Source organism: Oryctolagus cuniculus, chromosome 13 (assembly GCF_964237555.1).
Source record: "Oryctolagus cuniculus chromosome 13, mOryCun1.1, whole genome shotgun sequence".
In the NCBI taxonomy this organism is placed as follows: domain Eukaryota; kingdom Metazoa; phylum Chordata; class Mammalia; order Lagomorpha; family Leporidae; genus Oryctolagus; species Oryctolagus cuniculus.
Window position 1 is genome coordinate 22222444 of NC_091444.1, and position 18016 is coordinate 22240459.

General features: G+C 44.6%; 1 protein-coding gene across 10 annotated transcripts in view; it reads left to right on the forward strand.

Annotated features, from left to right (window-relative positions):
- C4BPA (complement component 4 binding protein alpha) overlaps positions 1-18016 on the forward strand; it is a 41515-nt gene that overhangs the window by 10271 nt on the left and 13228 nt on the right. For 4 of the 10 annotated variants that reach the window (XR_011381394.1, XM_051820496.2, XM_002717544.5 and 1 more), the window contains exons 2-7: positions 6647-6812; positions 9451-9633; positions 10416-10515; positions 12215-12300; positions 12457-12651; positions 14960-15142. Coding sequence is in view for 9 of the 10 variants with exons in the window: in XM_051820496.2 (XP_051676456.2) it covers positions 6647-6812; positions 9451-9633; positions 10416-10515; positions 12215-12300; positions 12457-12651; positions 14960-15142 (913 nt within the window). In the remaining variant the exon portion in view is untranslated. Of the gene's footprint in view, positions 1-6634; positions 6813-9450; positions 9634-10415; positions 10516-12214; positions 12301-12456; positions 12652-14959; positions 15143-18016 lie in introns of those variants that run through there. The other 6 variants (XM_008268485.4, XM_051820498.2, XM_070055215.1 and 3 more) reach the window with 2 other exon arrangements.

Here is an 18016-nt window from a genome sequence, read left to right on the forward strand (position 1 = left end):
ATAAATGTTATATCTTAGATTTCTATTCTTTTGGGAAAAGTAATAGGTTAATGATTATTGCAGTGTTTGAAAATATTTTGAAATTTATTGTAAAATGGCATAAACTTTACACATAAGTAACTTTTACTAAATGGTCAACTAAGCAAAAGATTATGTATATAACCAATATCTAATTTAAGAACTGCATTCATAAAATTATTTTCTAGAACCAGGTTGTCATTTCAAAGAATGCACTGTGCTGCAAGTGGTCAATGCTCTAAGACAGCTCTCCTATAAATAAGACCCTGGTCGAATGTGGCCTGCATGGTAGGTGCGTGGTAACACACTGCCGCCCCGCAATTCTAACATGTCACTACCTGTGTATCTGCTGAGAAGCTGTGACCTCTGTGCTTGGGAATAGCTCTACAAATGCTTGAACTGGTAGAGATCCATGGTCACACCTATTCCTGTTGACAGTCTATTCACTGCTCATGACTTGTTGGTACATCTTCAGAATACTGGATTCCTACCTATAGGCGGCATGAAAAAAAAGACAAACTAAGCAAGTTTCCTCAGAAGTGCACAACACTGATGAAAACAGGGTCATATGATTATAGATTCGATACAAATAATGAAATCTTCATTGTAAAATGGTTAGATAACAATGTGTCACTGTTGGAATGAACCACTATACAGGGGAACCACTTGGCAAAGCTCAATGATGGAAAAAAGAGTAGAACCAACGTGACTCAACCAAAGGTATGGAGTTGTAACAATTGCAGTGGTGGCAGTTATTCAGTGGATAAACATGCCTGGTTTCTAGACATTCCACTTATCTTAGAGGTAAAACATTCTACTGCCCACTCTTCATTCAAATAATTGAGATGTGTATTGTAAATTCATGAGTTATTCACAAACTTGTCAACAAAGACAAGAAAGACCTCATAAATCTATTGCATTTCAAACGAGACACCTGCTTAGCATACCGAAAACCGTCGTGGGCTCTGGGCTCCCGGGCTCAGTTTGTTCCAGATTCTTCCCTCCACAAGTGGATGAACTCTAAGTGCAGGCCCGGTGGTGTGGTGCAGCAGGTTGAGCTGACGCCTGCCACGCCCTGTTCCATATCAGAGAGCAGGTCCCAGTTCCCGCTGCTCCGCTCCAGCTCCCTGCTAACGTTCCTGGGAAGGCAGTAGAAAGTGGTTGAAGTACTTGGATCCCTGTCACCCACGTGGGAGACTTGGATGAAGCTCCTGGCTCCTGGCTCCTGGCTTTTGCCTGGCCCAGCCCTGACCCTCTAGGCCACTTGGGGAGTGAACCAGTGGATGGAAGATCTCTTTCTCTCTCTCTCACTCTCTTTCTCTGTCATTCTGTGTTTCAAATAAATAAAGTAAATCTTTAAATTGAAGATGTGCAGGGGAAAACGATTTATTCAAAGCACAGGAAAAGTGCAGGCAAACTGGAGAGAGAGAATGAACAAAAATCCTAAACACAAAGACTGACCTCAAACAGGGAAACAAACCCTCACAAAGAAACAAAGTCCTCACAAGAGTTAGGCCTCTTTATACTATCCGGAGGCCTAGGAGGTGATGGCTAGGGTGGGGCTTAATTTGCATATTCAAAAGGGCGAGGCTTGAGTGTTGCACATTTGTATATCGTTTTTTTGGGAAATATCTATGTTCTGTCATCAGGTGTGTGATAGGAGTGGGAGTGCTCCTCCTGCCCCGGCAATTTTATTATAATGGCATAAGGTCATTGCTGGGGACACATTTTGCAGCCATACTGGATATTTCCAACTAGTGTTGGCTGAACATTTGCAGTCTTGGGGAACTTGTGGTTTCCACTGCATGGGAAGGGGGTGTTGGTGGTACATGGAAGGCTGCCTGGGTTGGTGTGCAGAAAGGGGACTGTCACGCAGACTGGGCCGGGCTGTCACATGGGGGCTGGCCACAGCTGTCCCAAGGCTGGGGATGGGCAGCCAGAGCCATCTCACAGCGAGTGGCTGTCAAACCGCAGATCTCTTAGAGCTGTCAGTCAATGAGGTGCAGGTCTGGTCGTAGGCTAGAGCTGTCAATCGGCAGATCAGCTGCAAGTGTCAAACTGCCTTGTGGTTGCACCAGTAGCACTTCACCCAGCTGCCCACATTAAAACGGTGCCAGGAAACACCAGCAGGAGGAAGAAAGTGTCATACTGCTGGGTCTGCTACTATGCAAGACGACATCAGATTTCACGTGAGAAGCTGTGTTATTCTCAAATGGCAAGAGCAGCGACTTGTCAAAACAAGCCATGCCATGTAGAACTGATAGCATCGTGTCAGAAATTTAATGTTGTCCTTTGCCTGAAGTGTTTTGCTGCTTCCGCTGGAAATAACTGTTGAACAGGTCATGACTGCTGTTTCTTTGTCCGTTGTGTAATGTATGGAAGAATATCGCAGTTGCCTGATGTCTTACTCATAGGACAGCTTCTATATGTAAGATTGACTATATGTGTAGGACAATCTGTATTTTCATTCTTAACAATAACAAAGGATACATAAGCTCTAGTTTATGATTTCGATCCTGATTTAATGCACCTGTATGAGTTTTGTGGCAATAGTCATCGAATATTGAGACTTAATGGGTTAAGCTTAGAAATACATCAGAAATGCAAAACAGGCATGGAAAGATGCAGAAATTAAGAGATTCTAGGAAGTGAAAGGGCAGTGTGGAAGCAAGTTCTGTTTTCAAATTTTCATTTATTTCATTTATTGAAAGGTAGAGAGTGAGAGAGACAGGAGGGAAAAGAGAGAGAGAGAGAGAAATTTCCCATCTGCTGGTTCATTCTCCAAATGCCCACAACAGCCGGGGCTGGGCAAGTCCAAAGCTGGGAGCCAAGAACTCAGCCAAGGTTTCCTAGGTGGGTGGCAGGGACCTGAGTGCTTGAGCCAACACCTGCTGCCTTCCAGGGTGCTCGCTGGCAGGAATACCGGAATTGGTTCGCTGGCAGGAATACCGGAATTGGGAGCAGAGCAGCCTGGGTTCAAACCAGGCACGCCAATGTGAGATGTGGGTGTCCCAAACAGCATCATAACCGCTACACCAACTTCCTGTCTCATAACTTCTTTCTAGAGTTTGCCAGGGATGTGATGAGAGTCCAGGTACAAGGAAGACAACACTCCCCCGAGACCAGAGAGAGCTATCCTTTCCAGAGGTATCTGAAGGTTAAAAGGAGAATTTTGAGAAATACTCTAACTTAAAAATAACCTCTAACAGGAGAAATTTGGGGACTGAAGATTTTCCTGGCATCTCTCAAACTGAACTGCCTTGAACAGTGCTGACAGCGCTTTACACAAGAGACGAGCCGGGTTGATAATTCTTGGATTGGTTTCATTTGTCTAGGAATTAAACAGGTGATGTCATTGAAGTAGGAGGTATGGTAGTCTCAGCTTTTCAGTGGGGAGTTACAGCAAGGCAGGGCTTTTAAGGAATAACATAGATACTCTACGTTTAGTATTATCTTAGAGACGAGCAAACTGAGTTCCAGGAATTGGAGTAGTGTCTTCAGGATCAGAGAATTAGACCGTGGTGTTGCTGGAACTCAAACTCGGGGCCTCTCACCTTGCAAGTCCTGACATTTCTCGGTGGGGTCAGGCAGTTCTCCACCAAGGAGGTGACGGTTCATGTGGACGGTGATAAAGGAGAGATTACAGGTAAGAGCATTCGTGCAGAGGAGACATTATGTGCAAATGCGTGGAGGCGCTTAAACATATCCAGGGTGTGTTTTGGGAACAGTGAGTACGTTCATGAAGCTGAAGCACAGTGTTCCACTTGAGAAGGGTGAGGGCAGCTGGGCGAGGAATGAGGACCTGCGTGAACTGGGGACCATGGGAGTTTTTAAGCAAAATGACATACTTTAAATTTCTTCTTTGCAATATAATGGCATCTACATGCAAGCAGGCTGACAGATGTCTGGAGGCTTTTGCAGTGGTCTAGGTTAGGGTGGAGGGAACTGGGAGAACCTGATCCTAGACTGTGGAACTGGAGTGAAGGAGAGAGCAGATTCTAGTGCCATGGCTGTGGCCAGCTGGACAGGACATGAGGCTCTGGGGACGGAAATGGGGCAAGTGAGAGGGTGCAGGGAGTCGTCAGATTTCTAGTCTGGAATGTTGGTGAGAAGGCACGGAGGTCCAGGGGAGGTGGAGGAAGAAAGTGAATTTAGTTGGTGATCTGTGGACCTGTTGGCCTGCTTGGAAATACTGATCTGAACCTCTGAACCTTGGGAGTTGTGTGTTTTTAGATCGTGTTTTGTTTTGTTTTGTTTTTACTGATATAAGAAATCTAACATGGTCAAAAGTTTTGATTTACTTTCGGGATTGCAGACGAAGAGGAAAATGTAATCATGTATTTCTGCATTTGCAAAGAAAACTCATGAGTTTACACAACTTTTAGAAAACAGAAGTATTCATTCAAATATTATATAAAATAATTTGCTAAGATAACCAGAATTGTAGGTTTTTTTTTAAGATTTATTGATTTATTTATTTCAAAGGCAGAGTTACACAGAGAAGCAGAAGGAGAGAGAGAGAAAGAGAGAGAGACAGAGAGATCTTCCATCTGCTGGTTCACTCCCCCAGATGACCACAATGGAAAAGGCTGGGTCAGACTGAAGCCAAGAGCCTGGAACTCCATCCATGTCTCCCACATGAGTGGCAGCGGCCCAAGTGCTTGGCCCATCTTCTGCTGTCTTCCCTGGCACATTAGTAGGGAGCTGGATCAGAAGTGGAGCAGCCAGGACTGGAACCGGGCTCTGCAGACACAGGATGCGGCTGTTGCAGACGGCTGCTTAACCGGCTGTGCCACAACATAGGCCAGAATTGCAGATTTTCTCAAGGTGAAAGGCCACTGTCAAGTGGTAGAGCAACAACCTCTAAAGTCTAGGAAGGGCTCTTTTGTTAGAAACAACAGTTGCGGCCAGCGCCGCGGCTCACTTGGCTAGTCTCCACCTCCGGCGCAGCACCCCGGCTTCTAGTCCCAGTTGGGGCGCTGGATTCTGTCCCGGTTGCCCCTCTTCCAGGCCAGCTCTCTGTTGTGGCCCGGGAGTGCAGTGTAGGATGGCCCAAGTGCTTGGGCCCTGCACCCGCATGGGAGACCAGGAGGAAGCTCCTGGCTCCTGGCTTCGGATCCACTCAGGGCACCGGCCGTAGCGGCCACTTGGTGGGGGTGAACCAACGGAAAGGAAGATCTTCCTCTCTGTCTGTCTCTCTCTCTCTCTCACACCTAACTCTGCCTGTCCAAAAAAAAAAAAAAAAAAAAAAAAAGAAAGAAAGAAAGAAAGAAAGAAAGAAAGAAAGAAACAACAGTTGCAAGGCTAGCAGATGTTATGTTTCTCTCTGCAGCTACAGAGGGAGAGCAAAGATTTTCTGAGATTTCTTTCATCAACTTTAGAAAGCCTTACAGTTTTAAGGCTAAACCCTGCAATTCCACTACTTAGAAACCTGAGTGAAGAAGACAGGCCTGGGGCCGGCGCTGTGGATTAGTGGGTAAAGCCACCGCCTGCAGTACCTGCATCCCATATGGGCACCAGTTTGAGTCCCGGCTGCTCCACTTCTGATCCTACTCTCTGCTATGGCCTGGGACAGCAGTAGATGATGGCTCAAGTGCTTGGGCCCTGCACCCACGTGGGAGACCTGGAAGAAGCTCCTGGCTCCTGGCTTCAGATCGGCGCAGCTACGGCCATTGTAGCCATTTGAGGAGTGAACCAGAGGATGGAAGACCTCTCTCTCTGCCTTTCAAATAAATGAATAAATCTTAAAAAAAAAAAAAAAGAAAAAGAAAGAAGAAGAAGAAGACAGACCTGATTGGTTGTAGAAAGGCACAGGGCCATGTAAGATAATGAATTATTTTTTTTAAAGATTTATTTATTTATTTGAAAGTCAGTTACACAAAGAGAGGAGAGGCAGAGAGAGAGAGAGGTCTTCCATCCGATGGTTCACTCCCCAGTTGGCCGCAATGGCCAGAGCTGCGCCGATCCGAAGCCAGGAGCCAGGAGCTTCTTCCAGGTCTCCTGCGTGGGTGCAGGGGCCCAAGGAATTTAGGCCATCCTCTACTGCTTTCCCAGGCCATAGCAGAGAGCTGGATTGGAAGAGAAGCAGCTGAGACTAGAACCAGTGGCCAAATGGGATGCTGGCGCTTCAGGCCAGGAGTTAACCCACTGTGCCACAGTGCCGGCCCCAAGATAATGAATTAACCGATGAGTTTATGGAGCGTCTGCAGGCCCAGAGGTGTGCGACTGATTCATTTATGATGGCCAAAGCCATGGATGTGGATGAGCTTCTCCCAGGGACACAGTGTTGGCTGGGGGGAAGAGGAACCCCTGGGACAGCCTCTGGGGGCCCTAGCGTCTCTCTACTCTGGGCTTTGCACTGGGTCTCACTGTATCCAGGGTTGCCGTGGAGACCAGCTGCAGCCTTCTGGATGAGCCCTCCCTCCCCTAGGAGGCAGCCCCTCTGCTAAGCAGAGAGCTTCCAGGGGCCACCCTCACTGTCTCGTTTTGTCATGCTCGTGCCCTCGTGCTTTCTTTCACTGTGGGCTGTAGTTTCCTTGCAGACAGGATTCCCGTATCGTTGGTCCTAGTACCTTACAGTCAGGAGCAATTCAATGACTTTGTCTATTAAATTGAGTTTTTTCAGCAGGAAGTGTTGGGGAAGCAGCAGATCATGCACATCCCAAGAGCTCCGAAAGGGACCTGTCCTAGAATGGAGGACATCGCAGCCAGGCCAGTCCCTAGATCCTGGAAAGTCTTGGATCAAACTCTGTTCCAGATTATCTTGATCGCTGCTCTGTTGGCTCCTGTTCTTGGTAGGTAATGGGAAGCAAGTTCAGGCTGACAAGAAATTGTTCAGATCATTCGCATGCTCATTTTGAAGACTGGAAAAGAGATGGCCAAGCTTCTAGACTCAGCGACAAAGGATTTTTGGACCTGCTGGAATTAGAGGAATTTTCTTTACGTGTGAAAGAGGCAATTTTTTAGGTATTTCCTCCTAGAATTTCCTCTCCGGGAATTTCTAAAGCAATCTGTCTCCTAACCATGACCTGAAACAAATAAATCTATATTACTGATCAGCCTAAGTGAACACTTTGCATTGCCTGTGGGTTTATCCAGAATGGAGCAGTGAAGTGTAAAATTTCACTGGAGTTCTTAAAACCTAAATCATGGGGCCGGCGCTGTGGCGGAGCAGGTAAAGACTCCACCTGCAGTGCTACCAGTCCAATCCCGGCTGCTCCACTTCCGATCCAGCTCTCTGTGATGGCCTGGGGAAGCAGTAGAAGATGGCCCAAGTGCTTGGGCCCTTGCACCTGTGTGGGAGACCCAGAGGAAGCTCCTGGCTTCAGATTGGCTGAGCTCCGGCTGTTGGGGCCACTTGGGGAATTAACCAGCAGATGGAAGACCTCTCTCTCTCTCTCTCTCTGCCTCTGCCTCTGCCTCTCTGTAACTCTGACTTTCAAATAAATAAATAAATCTTTAAAAAAAAATGTAAATCAAGAGCAGGAGTTTGGCCCAGCAGTTAAGATGTCGCTCGGAATGCCTGCATCCCATATCAGGGTGTCTGAGTGTGAGTTCAGCTCCGCCTCCTGCTTCCTGCTTCCTGGTGATGCATGCCCTGGAAAGCAGCAGGCGCTGAATCCCTGCCACCCGTATGTGAGACCTGGATTGAGTTCCCAGCTCCTGCCTTTGGCCTGGCCCAGCCCTGGCTGTGGTGGGCATTTGGAGAGGGAACCAGTGATAGAAGTTTTTCCAGTCTGTCTGTGTCCCTGTTTCTGTGCCTATCAAATAAATGAATTAAATAAATTAAAAACTTTAAAAAAAAGATAAATCAGTCCAGTATATAATGCAACAAGAGTCAGATTAAGATTTTATGTTTCAAAGACTACAAGTTTCCTCCTCCACATCATTCAAAACCCAAAAGTCACAAAAAATGTAAATTTTTTTAAATTTTTATTCATTTTTTGACAGGCAGAGTTAGACAGTGAAAGAGAGAGACAGAGAGAAAGGTCTTCCTTTTTCCATTGGTTCACCCCCCAAGTGGCCGCTACAGCCAGCATACTGCGCAGATCCAAAGCCAGGAGCCAGGTGCTTCTTCCTGGTCTCCCATGCAGGTGCAGGGCCCAAGGACTTGGGCCATCCTCCACCGCACTCCCGGGCCACAGCAGAGAGCTGGACTGGAAGAGGAGCAACCGGGACAGGTTCCAGCGCCCCAACCGGGACTAGAACCCGGGGTGCTGGCGCCGCAGGTGGAGGATTAGCCTAGTGTGCTGCAGCGCTGGCCAAAAATGTAAATTTAAATTGTCATTCTCGCCCATCTTCTTGCCACTCCATTTCTTTTCTGTGAACAATATTATGTAATACTATTTTTAATGCAATAATATATTTCTGTTGATGCAATATCATAGGAACTACTGACTTTTTTAAAAAGATTTATTTATTTATTTGAAAGTCAGACTGGGGCCGGCACTGTGGCATAGCGGGTAAAGCCACCGCCTGTAGTACTGGCATCCCATATGGGTGCTGCTTCAAGACCGTCTGCTCCACTTCCGATCCAGCTCTCCGCTATAGCCTGGGAAAGCAGTGGAGGATGGCCCAGGGCCTTGGGCCCCTGCACCTGCCTGGGAGACCTGGAGAGGGCTCCTGGCTTCGGTCGGTGCAGCTCTGGTAGTTGCGGCCAACTGGGGAGTGAACCAGCAGGTAGAAGACCTCTCTCTGCCTCTCTTTCTCTCTCTGTGTGACTCTGAGTTTCTTTTTTTTTTTTTTTATATAGATTTGCTTATTTATTTGAAAGTCAAAGTTACAGAGAGAAGGAGAGGCACAGAGAGAGAGAGAGAGAAAGAGAGAGAGAGGTCTTCCATCCGCTGGTTCACTCCTGAGTTGGCCACAATGGCTGGAGCTGCTCTGATCTGAAGCTAGGAGCCAAGAACTTCTTCCAGGTCTCCCATGCAGGTGCAGGGGGCCCAAGACCCTGGGCCATCTTCCACTGCTTTCTCAGGCCATAGCAGAGAGCTAGATTGGAAGCGGCACCCATATGGGATGCCAGCACTGCAGGTGGTGGCTTTACCTGCTACACCACAGCACCAGCCACAGGAACTCCTGACTTTGTACAGACTCATCAGAGTTAGAGAGATGGGAGATTTGATGAAAAATTCATGTTTGTCCTCATTTTTAGGCAAATTGTCCCGTATATAGTAGAAAAGGCATTAAAAAATCTACCTCTGTCACTATCATTTATCCATATCCTTGTCATTTATCCATATCCTTATCATTTATAAACAAATATTATTACTGGTCAATCACTGGATCCATTGAACAGAGAGAAAATAGAAATTATGATTTTTCTGGATTGGCGGGAAAAGATGGTCTTGATCTGAAAGTCAGTTAACTGAGGCACGAAGATGCTGTGGCCACGTTGTGACGCTCGGTACTCCTTGTCATTTCGGTGTCCAGGCGACTGTGGTCCCCCACCCCATTTACTGTTTGCTTCTTCAATAAGTGAATTGTCTGAGAATGAGTACCAAACCGGAACTATTCTGAAATACACCTGCCGCCCTGGCTATACTAGGAACGGTCTAAATCCGATTCTTACCTGCAAACCCAGAGGACTGTGGAGCTACGATACCTTCTGTGTTAGTGAGTATCAACATTATTGTTTGTATGTCTGCCTGGTCCATATTTGGAAAATTGTCCCAGGTGCTACCTGAGTCTTTAGTCACCAAGAATCTTCCAGTTTGTGGATGAACACATGTGCTACTTTTTGAGAAGTAAAACAAAACAGAATAAAAAAGAGAAAATTAGCTAATCACATTGAGAAGTCTACTGCTCTCAGTGACGTAACTCACCAACACTTCTTTCAAGAAATGAAGCACAAATTTCATTGTGATATCTTGAAAACCAGGTTGACTTTGACAAAAATTATAAAAAGTTAGGTGGCTATGAAGGGGTAATACAGTTTCCCAAGAAATCTCACTCAAAATACCTGTGGTGTTAGAAAGATGCTGATCTACTGTTAGTTAGGAATGCATTCTGCAGTAATAAGAGTTAGCAATCTATACCTTATTTTTGTGTCTTTTGTGACTGAGGACACACATTTTTGAGGAACCTCAGTTCAATGAACCAAAGTTTCCCAGTCCCCTGGCCATCGTCTTAAATATTTGATCATAGATGTTTTTATCACAGTGATTAATTGTGTATTTTCCCCTGTTTGTTAAATGTATTAGAAAAAAGTGAGATCAAGTTTTGCATTCATTTTCCCTCTGAAATAAAAATCCAATGAGTCAGGATCAGAAATAATTTGAGTCTGAGCCTCTCAGCCTTTCTGAAAGTGGCAGTGAGACTAGATCAATCGGTCTGCTTCTTATTGCCATATCTGCGGTATGCGGAGTCACTACTTATCATTTTAATTTTTCTCCCAGAGAAAAGATGCAGAAACCCAGGAGACTTACCTAATGGGCAAGTAGAAGTTAAGACAGATTTCTCTTTTGGATCACAAATAGAATTCAGCTGTTCCGAAGGGTGAGTGTGAGGTAATCTAGAAACAATGAAGTTAATTTTTAAAGTAGCTAAAATGTTCTTATGTTTCAAAATGTAAATGATATAAGAAGATATTCAATGACAATTTTTGCTTCCATCCCGTCTCCAGGCACCCAATTCCCTCCTGTCCTCAAATAAGGATCCACTTTTATTCCCTCTCTTTAGTATCTTCCTAATGTTTCCTTACCTCAATACAAGCTAAGGGATTAGCGTGTATTCTTAAAACAAATGCAGCTTTGAATTTTTTTTTTTTTTTACTCATCAATATATACTGGAGACATTTCAGGTTTGTGGATAGAGATGGCCGTGCCCAATTTCCTTCTTCAACTGCACAAGAATTTCACATGTAGATGTGTCAAGGTTCATCAACCTCTTTGATGGATGCCTGAGTATTTCCTATCCTGCACTATTATGAACAACTCTCTGACACATTACCTTATACCTAATGTGTACATATTCGTTGCATACCACCATCGAGCAAATCAGTTGAATTCTCATTTCGTTGATGAGCTCTTTGAATATTTATTATGCTTCTCTTTAAATGCTTCAAACATAAATATATGAATTAAGGTAAATTATCAAATTTAAAAATTGTTTTAAATATTACAAAACAGATTAATGACAGTTAATAGCATATAGTAAACATTTTTCTTATGTCCCATGTATTTTTGTTTGCACACCCACATAATATTTGTATTTCATTCAGTCATTTTTTAAAAAAGATTTATTTATTTATTTGAAAAGCAGAGTGAGAGAGCAGGAGAGACAGAGAGAGAAATCTTCCATCTGCTGGTTCACTTCCCAAATGGCTGCAACAGCTGTAATTGGGCCAGTTGCACCAGTCCTAAGCCAAGAGCTAGGAGCTTCTTCCGGTATCCCACATGGGTGCAGGGGCCAAGTACTTGGGCATCCTCTGCTGTTTTCCCAGGCACATTAGCAGAGAGCTGGATCAGAAATGGAGCAGCTAGGACTTGAGCCCATACGGGATACAGATGCATCCCGGCGCCAACCCCTCATTCAGTCACTCTTAATCCTGACTGTCTTTGTCTTAGATCTGTATGTTCAACACTCGTTAGTAGTGTTTGTTTTTGTTGTTGCTAAAGCTGTCCTTGCCAGGTCTTGGTTACCTATAGCTTGTCCTGCAGTGGGTTTCTAAGAAGCCTCAAGTGAACAATATTCCTTGAGGTCTTGCAGGGTCAAATTGTATCTGAAGCACAAGTCCTGGCCAGATCACTGACCCCAGGCTCTTGCAGTCTCTGCGACGAAGCCTCCTGCTGACTCCCAGATGTGTGGCTTACTCCCATACACCAGACACTTCCTGTTTTCCAGCCCCATTTCTGTGGCTCTCTGGAGTTTGTCTCTTGTGAGAACAGTGCTCATGACCGAAGACCACTGCAGGACACACTCAAGTGAGTCTTCCCTGGTCCTACTTGAGCCCCGGATGAGCTCCATGCTTGACATCTAGATGCTTAATAGATTACAGAATGAAAGGACAGACAGATACATTCCATTGCCTGATGAAATCTTACTGATTCGAGTGCTCAGTGGGAAGTGATGTCCCAGAGAACATTCGTTCTTTATTTGAGTATTGACTAACCATTCTATTTGTTCTGTCTCTTTGTCCAATTTAATTTAGGGTAGGAAGAATTCCATTAAAATCATTGTTCCTATCTTAATTCAGATATATCTTAATTGGGTCAACCACTAGTCATTGTGATATTCAAGAAAAAGGAGTTGAGTGGAGTGATCCGCTCCCCAAGTGTGAAAGTAAGTATTTTTTCAGCTTGATTATACATTATGTTAGGTGATTAAAGAGCCCTATGCATTTTTACTGCTGTTTGCACCCTGCAATAGGATTAGCATGGATTCTAGATTTGTGATGGGCCTTCTCTGATTGTTTTTGCCTTCCCTCACTCCTCTCAGTTGTCAAGTGTGAGCCCCCTCCAAACATCATCAACGGGAAGCACAATGGTGGGAATGAAGACATCCACACCTACGGCTCCTCTGTCACCTACAGCTGCAATCCTCGCTTCTCACTCTTGGGCGAGGCCTCCATCTCCTGCACGGTGAAGAACAAAACAGTAGGCGTCTGGAGCCCAAGCCCTCCTGTCTGCAAAGGTGAGCTCCAATGGTCAATTCTGTTTTGGGTTGCTTGTTCTCTCTTGTTTAAAAGAAGAAGGGTCCATCTATTGGGGAAATGGAAAAATTCAAGGACAAGCTCATTACTGCACTGTTGATTTGGCCACTGGATGCTTGTTGCATGCTGTATTAGAATATAATACAACAAATAGCACCAAGATCTCATGGGTTGGTGAAGTAAAAGTTTATTCTCATTCATATCAAATCTGCTGCATGCCTAGGAGACTCTCGAGGCAGCAGTAGTCTACGTTAGTTTAAGAAGCAGCTTGGGGGTCGGCGCTGTGGCGTAGCAGGTAAGGCCACCGCCTGCAGTGCTGGCATCCCATATGGGCGCTGGTTCAAGTCCCGGTGGCTCCACTTCTGATCCAGCTCTCTGCTGTGGCCTGGGAAAGCAGTAGAAGATGGCCCAAGTCCTTGGGCTCCTGCACCCTTGGGCTCCTGGCTTTGGATTGGCACAGCTCAAGCCGATGCAGCCAATTGGGGAGTGAACCAGCGGATGGAAGACTTCTCTCTCTCTCTCTGCCTCTGCCTCTCTGTAACTCTGCCTTCCAAACTGAATAAATAAATCTTTTTTTTTTTTTAAAAAGAACCATCTCAGTAGTCCTGACTGCTTTGATCTTATAGAACCGCCAAATCCAAATGGGCTTTCACGATCTATAGAGAAACAGAGAAAGGCAAATTGTGCATTGGCGGTTAAGGGCTTTGGCCTTGAAGTGATCACAGAGTATTTTCCCTCATAGTCTTTTGTCTAGAACAAGTAACACGTAGGCCCTACCTACCTTCAGAGGACTGAGAAAAGTAGTCTTTTTTCTGTTTAGGAAGCAGGACCAGAAATACTGGTTAGCACTTGTAATGTTAACCACATATGCCTACAGGGCAAGCAAAACCCATTAAACAGCAGGTCAATAGGACAAAGCAAGCAATCCTTGAGTTAGAAGGTGTATTGTGGTATAGCTGGCTTGCTAAGGCATTTCCCTTTACTGCTGAGTGCTTACACATTACCACTTACTACTCTGTCTCATCATTAGGACACAATCAACCTGGAATCAGGCCTGCAAAAGATGGCAATGGCAGTAGCTGATGTTGGACAAGTTTACAGGGACAAATTATAAATGGCCTTGTGTTACTTGCAAGAGTTCACAGGGAAGGTGAATGGGAGGTGTTGAAAGATGTTAACCAAGGAAGTCAATGTGGTGCATCTTAGAAAGATAATTCTGGCTGGAGGATGAACAGCAATTTGAAATGGGCCAAAACTTAACTGAGAGCCACCTGCTGTGACCTGACTGTGACCCTCCAAATTAATGTTGGAACTGCCGCATCCTGGTTGGGAAGCTACTTTCCCTGGTCTGTGGACTTGTTTCTCAGCATAGAAATAAAAAGTCCAGGAGAGAGCGCAAGGGTGTGGGAAAGCAAACTTGTTTGCAATAAGTGACAGAAGCTCCCCCGTGCGGTAGAGGGGCCCCAGAGCTGGGAATCCTTTGTCCCTTGGGGCTGGCATTTTGTGCTATTTCTGTCTCTGCTCCCTTCTCTGGACGTCCTGGCCCCTCACCTAGTGCAGGTAGCAGGGGTTGTCTTTGGATTGGCTCCCTGCCTCTGTTCATGAGCATAGAAGGGGTTGGGAATTGGATCCCCCACCTCTGTTCACAGCCCAGGGAGGGGTGGTAGTTGGATCCTCCCCTCCAACCTCTTTGTCCATGTGCTGGAAGGGTCGGTAGTTGGCTATTATTTCCCACTCCCTTCTAGAGAAATAACACACAAGATTTCCAGGATCCGAATGACTGGATGTGGGGCGAGGTTGGGGGTGGTTTGTTCTCTGCTAGTGGGGCCACAGGTCTCTGCTGGTCTCGCTGCCTCTTCATGACCACTGTACTGTCACCATTGGCCTCTGACCCACAAACAAGATCATCCAGGAAATTAGGCCCTTATCAGAGAACTTTGTAGGCCTAGGGGATATGTGTTTCTCCTGGGTTATATAGGACTAGAATTTTTTTTTTTTGGTAAATTGAAGGGATTATTTGCAATCATTTCATAGAAGAATGCATGATTTACTGAGGCTTTTAAAAGTCATTTTACAGAAGCATTTAAAAGCTGAAATTATATATTAGAATATATACATAAATATAAATTATATATTATATAATACATTAAACTATTTCCCTTCTATCTACTTGATATGTGCTCATGTCAGGTGTGTGTATTCTGCTTGTAACTAGATTAACAGCAGCAATAATATCCTGATTTCTGTTTCCTTTTCCAAATCCACTTTTCTTTTCTCGTGAACCTTTAGAAATCATCTGTTCTCCGCCAAATGTTCCACATGGGAAGATAATCTCTGGGTTTGGACCCATCTATAACTACAAAGATTCTATTATGTATACCTGCATCGATGGCTTCGTCCTCAGAGGCAGCAGTTTAATCCACTGTGAGCTTGACAGCAAGTGGAATCCTTCTCCTCCTGTTTGCGAGCTCAGTGAGTACGGACCCGGAAGAGAGTTCAATGTTCGCATCTAGGGGTACCCGGAAATGCTGGTGTAGGCATCCTCGCGTGAATCACAGGCAAAACGGAAATTGAGGTTGATAACTTTATTTTTTCTTGTTGAGTACACTCTGCAAGGTCACATGACATCACAGAAGGCTGCCACGCACGACTGTGCGGGTTGTGCTCCAGCTCTAAGACATTACCATTGTGCTGGATTCATTAATTTATTCCAGCAATTTCCTGCAGTTGATAGAAAATTGTCTTTTCCAGCAAATCATAGTATCAGGATAATTATTTGGAAAGAAATGGTAAGTATTCTAGGGAAAGTGTCTGTTTTCTGACTTACTAGTATTATATAGACGATGTCAGAAACATACAATCCTGGTGCTCTGAAGTTATAAACTCATGCAGATCATTAAAATAGTGATAAAACAATAATAATAACTTGGGACTAGGTTTGGTGCACAATAAGAGTTAAGTTAATGAATCCCACCAACAACTGTGGGTACTATTAGTGCTCCCCTTTTACAGACAAGGAAACTTCTCTGAGAGTAAATGACTTGCCCAAGATCCACCAGCTGTAAGGAGAGGGAGACACTGAGGCCTTGTGCTCTTATTTTTGCCCTCATGAGATGTTGAGAACCTTGTCCTGGGAACCTCTGGAACAGTGATGTGAGGAGCTTGGGGGAAACCTCCCTCCTGGAGAGGCATCTATGAATCTGGGCAAAATTAGCAAAGAAAACCGTCAAGGTCTCCAGAGACGGATCAAAGGGCTTGCAGCAAGTTGAGAAGCTTCTGTTCAGCAAGGCTATGGAGACTTGACATGAACAGTGGGAGGCCGCTGCGTTGGAACTAAGGACTGCACACCACCCCCAATGGTGCTAACTTGTAGGGGACCTGTTTTGTGAGCTCACAGTTAGTAGTTCCCAGCTGCTCCAGCTCCCTGAGGTAGAAAAGATAAATTTGGCAGTCAGCCCATGTGATAGCATTCTCCAAAGTTCCATGCTGTGGATGGCTCGTATTACACAGGTCCCAAGAGCCAGACACCAGTGCCTGTTCGTCCATTCCAACTCCCTTTATATAGAGAGGATTCAGTTGGAGCAGCTGATGAAGAATTCAGTCTCTCTTTATTGCATATCTCTATGGTACAGGAGAGCTTTCCCTGTGAGCTTAGCATCTCCCATCTTCCCCATCTTCCTAGAATGGAAGGCAGCTTTGACAGCTGGTGAAAATCAGCAATCCTCATTCTCCCTGTAGATTTGGAAGTGGGGACAGCGGGGGTGCAGAACCACTTGCTGCTCTACCCCTTCCCTTCTTCATGGCTCCTACACCATGATGGGTCATTTGGTGAAGAATGAGTTGCCTTATTCTCCCCAGCCCCTATCTATAGTATAGACATTATTCCAGGGGAGATTGGAACATTCTTTAAACTGTCAACTGCCTCTGCCAAGGGACTTGACTTTAATTGGATCATACTGTGGAGCAATTTATGCCCCAGGGAGTTGTACAAAGCCAATAGAGCAATCAGATCACAATTACTGGAGGCTAACAGCGGTATGTAATACCAATAGAGGCAGATCAGCCAAAAGCTTAATGAGAAAGAGACAAAGAGAAAACCACAGTCACACTGCATGGTTAGGAAGATTTTGTACATGCCCAAGGCTGTGTCTTCTGATACACGTCACTAATGTTGCGAACTTCGAGGTAAACAGACTTAGCTGAATAAGTCCAGTCAAGTCACCAAAGAACTAACTAACCAAACAAGAAAAACACAACAATAGGCCCTGAAGGTGGTGAGGGAGAATCAGATCCAAAGTTGTTATATTATCTAATAAGTTTAGTTTTCAAAAAAAAAGTCAGATATACACACAAGCAGGAGAGAGTAACCCATAAAAATAGAAAAAAACTGACAATAGAACCTGCCTTTGAGGGAGCCCAGAGGTTGGACTTAGCAGAAAAGAAGCTCAAAGAAGGTCAAAACAGCTATCATAAATGTGTTCAAAGAACTAAAGAGACAATATTAAAAGAGTTAAAGGAAGGTATTATGGCAATGTCTCATTAAAAAGAAAATATCAATCAAGATAGAAAAGATTTAAAAATCAAATAGATGTCCTGGAGTTGAAAAGTACAATGAGTAAAATGGAGAATTCATAGGAACTCAATGGATTTGAGCCATTTTGGGAAACGGTTTTGACAGTACCTCCAAAGCTGAAGCATAGGGTTACTATACAACCCAGCAATTACCCTCCTAGGCATCTACCCAAGAGAAATACAGATTCATAGCAGCGTGATTCACAGAAGCCTAACAACTCAAATATGCATCAACTGAGTAATGGATAAATTTTAAAATCGTGGTATTCCACATGACAGAATATAATTTAGCAATAAAAATAAGTGAAGTATTGATACATGCTGCAACCTTGAAAACATCCCCTGAAAAAGAAATCAGCCACAAAAAGAAATGCATTGTATGATTCCATTTTTTAAAAAGAATAAGGAAAGGAAAGTAGATTAGTGATTGCCAGGACCTAGGCAGGAGGTGGAGAGGGTTAGGGAGTGACTGTTAACAAATATGGAGTGGTAAAATTACCCTGCAGTTAGGGTGATGATTGAATAATTTTGTGATTACACTAAAAATCATTGAATTTCAGTAAAAGTGTTTAAAAAAGCAAATTGCCCTGTACACTATCTTAAATGTTTGAAGACACAATATTGTACACATCCAGCTGGGTAGATGTTGGTGTTCTGTTTCTATACCATGTAGATCGGCAGCACCAAGAAAGAGACAGAGAACAGGACCCAAAGCCCAGGTTAAGACAAATGCTTAGAGCTTGGCTCTTTCTTGCCAACCCCTTCACTAATGAA